General features: G+C 37.8%; 1 protein-coding gene across 1 annotated transcript in view; it reads right to left on the reverse strand.

Moving 5' to 3' along the window:
• Nucleotides 1-4,965, reverse strand: part of TBC1D5 (TBC1 domain family, member 5) — a 519,410-nt gene that overhangs the window by 124,728 nt on the left and 389,717 nt on the right. Inside the window, exon 17 of the mRNA XM_006874244.1 lies at nt 4,680-4,843. Coding sequence (XP_006874306.1) covers nt 4,680-4,843 — 164 coding nt within the window. The remainder of the gene's footprint in view (nt 1-4,679; nt 4,844-4,965) is intronic.

Raw genomic sequence — 4,965 nt, forward strand, 5'->3', positions numbered from 1 at the left:
AAGCTAAGGGATTTTGCCAAAGCCATCCCTGCTATGAAAAACATCCTAAAGGGAGTTCTGTGGACTGAGAACCAATAAGAACAGATAACAACCAGGGATTGATGACATGGCAGCACCACCTGGAAGTCAATCGACAAATGGAAGAGTTGAGAACAGAAGAAAACTATTCTGTTATATGTATATAAAACTATTCAGAGGATCTGGGAGGTCAGGCTATGATCAAAACACGTGAAATGTGAAAGAAGGTAAACACAGAGGAACAGAGATATAGGTGGTGTGGGAAGGTCAGACTGTCTAAAACAGACTGTCTTAGATGGAGGGGAAAGTTAATTGAATATAAGGTAACCACAATGGTGGGGTTGGGGTGAGGGTTTCGGGGGAGGTGGAGGGAGGCAACGGTAGAGCACAGGGTAAGGGCAGACACATCATTGGCTGCTGGGGAGGGCAATACAAGAAGGGTGAGGAAGCGGAAGAACAAGGTAGATAAGGGAACACTGAGACAGGTTTGCATGGGCTAAGTGGGACAGAGGTAAATAGTGATGCATGTTTAACCTTGGAACAACAGGGCTCTGTTGATTCAGGGATCTAGGCATAATTTGAAGAGGGTATAAATAATACTAAGATGCTTGACTGTCTTGTGAATATTGTGTTACCTTGTCTACTATTGTAAAAAAGACACTTGAGTGGGATAGAAAGGAATGTCAGGAAACATGATTACAGAAAACCTGTAAGCCCAACTTCAGCCTATAATTGATTGGAAAACCTAAAAGAGGTTCTTGTGAAAGAGGGCTCTTATGGAGCCTTTGCAGAGTATAGAACCTTAGGTGAAATCCTGAGTCCCATCCAGAACCTTCTGAAGTGGGACATTCCCAATAGAAAAGACAAACAGACCAGCCTGGAATAGCTAGAGTGTCAGAATATGCATCTTCCAAAAAGGGTCACCAGGAAAAACCCAAAACAAAAAATGTCAGTATGACAGGCTACTGCAAGAATAAGCAAGCTGTTCACCGGTAAGTCATCAAGGCAAGCAATCAAGTTCCTTTAGGACAAACCCCCCTCTAAGACTGAAACACAAAGGGAATACATAAGCAGGCATGTAAGCTTGCTGATGACCACACTGGTGTACTGCTGAGTGGAAGAGGAAAAAAGGCAGCAATGAAGAAATGGGCTGAGTTCAACCACAGTTCATTGACTTCCTTTGACCTGGAGATGAGAGAGAGAAGAGGAAGGGCTGTTGGTCCTAAGTGCAGTGAGACCTGGGGACACCTGAGCCGAAGCATCCAGCTGATGTGAAGTGAGGGGAGATGCACAAGAACACTCAAACTTGCAGATTGACCTAGTCTTGATGGCTTGATGATAATCAGAACTTGACTAGAGGAAGATAAAAAAACAAAACCATTTTTTTAATAAAGGAAACAAGGGTAAATTGCTACAATTTGATGAACCTGACCTATACTCATGGAGGTAGTAACTGTAAGATTTCAAGAGGGAGTTTAATTTAAGAGTGTAGGGGGGAAGAAACAGTCCCCACTGAATAGTTTTCATCTTGTCTAGATGGGTCTGGTGAAAAGAGATGGGGATAAGATTCTTATGATTCAACAGTGAGAAACTGTTATCACGACTAACTAATTGCGACGGTCACAATTGTAAACGTAGAAGTTTTGTTAACAAAAATGGAGGAGCAATTAATCTTACAGTCCTCAAACAAAGGATCGGAGGACCATCAAGGGAGAAGAGCACAAGCTGAATGCAGAACCTTATGCAGAGAAGCAGTAATACCAGAGATGGAGGTAGAGACAGGGACATGGAGAGAGTGAGCAGCTGAGGACGCTAGATTCATGGAAAGAGAGGGACTGAGATCTGGTAGCCAGGAGGAAGACATGCAGAATGTGCCCTTTGGTGGTATAAATTATTATAAATGCCTGAGTGTGGTTTTTTTTTTTTTTTTTTTTTTTTTTTAAGAGCTAAATGAATAGAGAGAAATACTGTTAACTGATGGTCCATGGAGGGGATTGTAATCATTGTGATGAAAATAGTATGATTTGTTGAATGTAAAACTGATGTTCTGCCCTGTAAACTTACACTCAATACACAATAAAAACTTAGAGAAAAACAAAACAAAACATTGTTTTACATTTTATAGATGAAGATTTGCTTTCACACGTTGGGACATTCCATGGACTTTTTCAGTCTGAACACTCAGATCTTTCATTAGAGAAAATAGCTCGAATTGTATTTTTGGTGATTTCCTTCTGTTTATTTGCTCTCTCTGAAGCTCCTAATTTAGATTTTAAATATCCTGGACTAACCTTCTACTTTTCTTTTCTTTTTCTCTCTTATCTCCCATTTCTGTCTTATATTCTTATTTTCTGGAGGAATTCTGCAAGTTTATCTTTGAAGACTTCTACTGAATTTTGTATTTCAGAGATGGTATTTTAATTTCAAATCATTCTCATTTTTTGATCTCAGAATTATATACCTATATGCCTATTATTTATGGAGTCTAGGTGTGGCACCATAGGATAAGCAGTCGGCCTCCAGGTCAGTTTGAACTGCAAGGTTAGTGGTTGAAACTCACCAGCCACTTCTCAGAAACCTTACACAGTGTTGCTATAAGTCGGAACCAACTAAAGGCACTTAACAACAACATTCCTATTCTTTAACATGGATGCAGAAGTTATTCTTATATCAACGAAACTACCAGTGATAGTTTTTCTGAAGCTGTCTTTTCATACCTAGAGTTAACTCTCCTGGTTGCTTTTTTCTGTATCAGATATTTCCCTCCAATGTCTGGCAGTCCTTAACTGCCTTTTTCATAAAGTTTGAAATTAAAAGTAAAAGAAAGTTCTACAGTTGGATGAGGTTTGTTGATAGCTTGGTCCATTATCAGGTGACCTGGATATTCCCTCAGAAAACCCTCAAGGTCATCATCTTCGTGTTTTGTTAAGATTTGTGTCTTTTACCTACAGAAAACTCTTCTAGTCTCTTGCCAGGAAGGTATAAACATACTGGTATTATGTGAACTTGAGAGAGGTCTGGAGGCCTCAAATACAGTATTTAAATTTGTTCTTTAGCCCTTTTTCATTAGGATACTCCTAAATTTAACTTGCCTGGTAGTTCTCAGACTGCAGTATTATGTTTCATGTTTTCTAGAGATGTAAACTTGTTGCGCCAGAGTGAGGAAGCAAATCTAATTGTTTCATAAAGAGACTTGTGACTTTCATCCTCATTTACAGTTACTGAGCTTTTAGAGGCATTGGCAATGCAAAGCAAGTTGCTTCTTGGCTTTCCTACTCCTGATTAGGGCTCAGCTTTCTTGGATTGCTAAATTAAGTGACCACTCACTGTCTCCTGTAAGTAACAGAATTTATTGCTATTATTTTTTCTCCTGTTTTCTTCTTCTTGGAGGGCATCATAATTTTAACTACCCTGACTGTTTTTGGAAACAATCCTGGTGGTGCATTGGTTAAGAACTAGGCTGCTGGCCTTAAAGTCAGCAGTTCACATCTATCAGCTGTTCTGTGGGAGAAAGAACTCGAGAAATACTCTAGAAAAGATTACCACCTAAGAAATCGTATGGGACAGTTCTAGTATGTAATATAAGGTGGTCACTGTGAGTTGGACTCAACTCAACATCACCTAACAATAAAACAATTGTTCTTGGAGTGGAGTTTTAGATAGGAGCAAAAGTAACTGCTTACATTTAAGCTATCATCTCTTACGGAAAAGCCCCACGTGATCTTCAACAAATTACAGAATTAAAATATTTATGCATTAAAAGGGACCACAAGAGAACATACAGTCAACTCATCTGGTTTCAGAGAACAAAGTACAAAGCTTAATTTGGAGGTGACTGGGTTGGAGCACCAGGAAGCTGAAAGGCTTGCCCAAGGTCATATGCAAATTTCCCAGGTAGATACCATGTTATTATCTATTTTATGCAACTTAAATCACTATCCCTCAAAGGCTTTTTCTTGCTATTCTGTTTCTGGTTTACATCTAGGAGAATTTCAGCAATAGTTAGATGTCTGTGTTAGCTTTCCATATGTATTCTTCTCATGTTAAAAAATTAGGTGTGCAACTGGTGATAAAATGTGGCTAAGTGTTTTAATTTCTTGTGAAGCTGGCTTATAAACATTTCAGATACAACTAGATTTTTTTAAAAAAAGACAGTTGGTATGCTTTAGATATGTCTTTTTGAGAAATGTATGCAAAAACTTTAGAGAGCAACTATTAAGAAAACATAATTTAAATGTACTCTGTTTTAAGTTTTTAAAACAAACAGTACAGTAATTATGTTAAAGTCCATCAATACTAAAAGCTTAAAAAAAAAGAAAAAGTTTGTTCATCATCTTTAATTTGGTATTCTGCTACTTAACCAATTTTAGCGAACATCCCCACAGGCTTGAATGAAAAAGCACTTATTTAAAAAAAAGGACTGGAGATTGGGCAAGATTCAACTTACTTTAAATTCACATAACTTCCCCGCCCCCAGTGTAATAGAGACTATAGCCTTAAGATAATACAAAATAATAAAATGGAGATGGTTTTGATGAAATCATTTCAATCCACAAAATTTTTTAACAGCTTTGTAAAACTAAACACTGAGGAAGTTTTAATAAATGCAGCACTCTAGAAAAGCATGAAGGATAAAGAGAAACCTGAATGTAAATACTTACAGATTCTTTTCTGCCCATAGTTTTGCTGTGTGAGCGTGAACGGGAGATGTTGCTGAAAAAGGAATCTTTTTTAGTAGCAGACAAAGGTGGGGAGTCAGTGAATTCTCTTCCTCCAGGCAAACTCTCAATGCTGGGAGATGAACTGATGTTTTTAGAACTTTGTCCTGTAAGAAAAATTGAGTAACAATTACTTTTCCTATTTTGTTACACTAAACTATTAAATTTACTGTCTTTTCAACAAATGATTAGTTATGAGACTAATTGTTCACATTGTCAATACACAATG

This window comes from Chrysochloris asiatica, unplaced genomic scaffold, assembly GCF_000296735.1.
Source record: "Chrysochloris asiatica unplaced genomic scaffold, ChrAsi1.0 scaffold00267, whole genome shotgun sequence".
Taxonomy (NCBI): Eukaryota; Metazoa; Chordata; class Mammalia; order Afrosoricida; family Chrysochloridae; genus Chrysochloris; species Chrysochloris asiatica.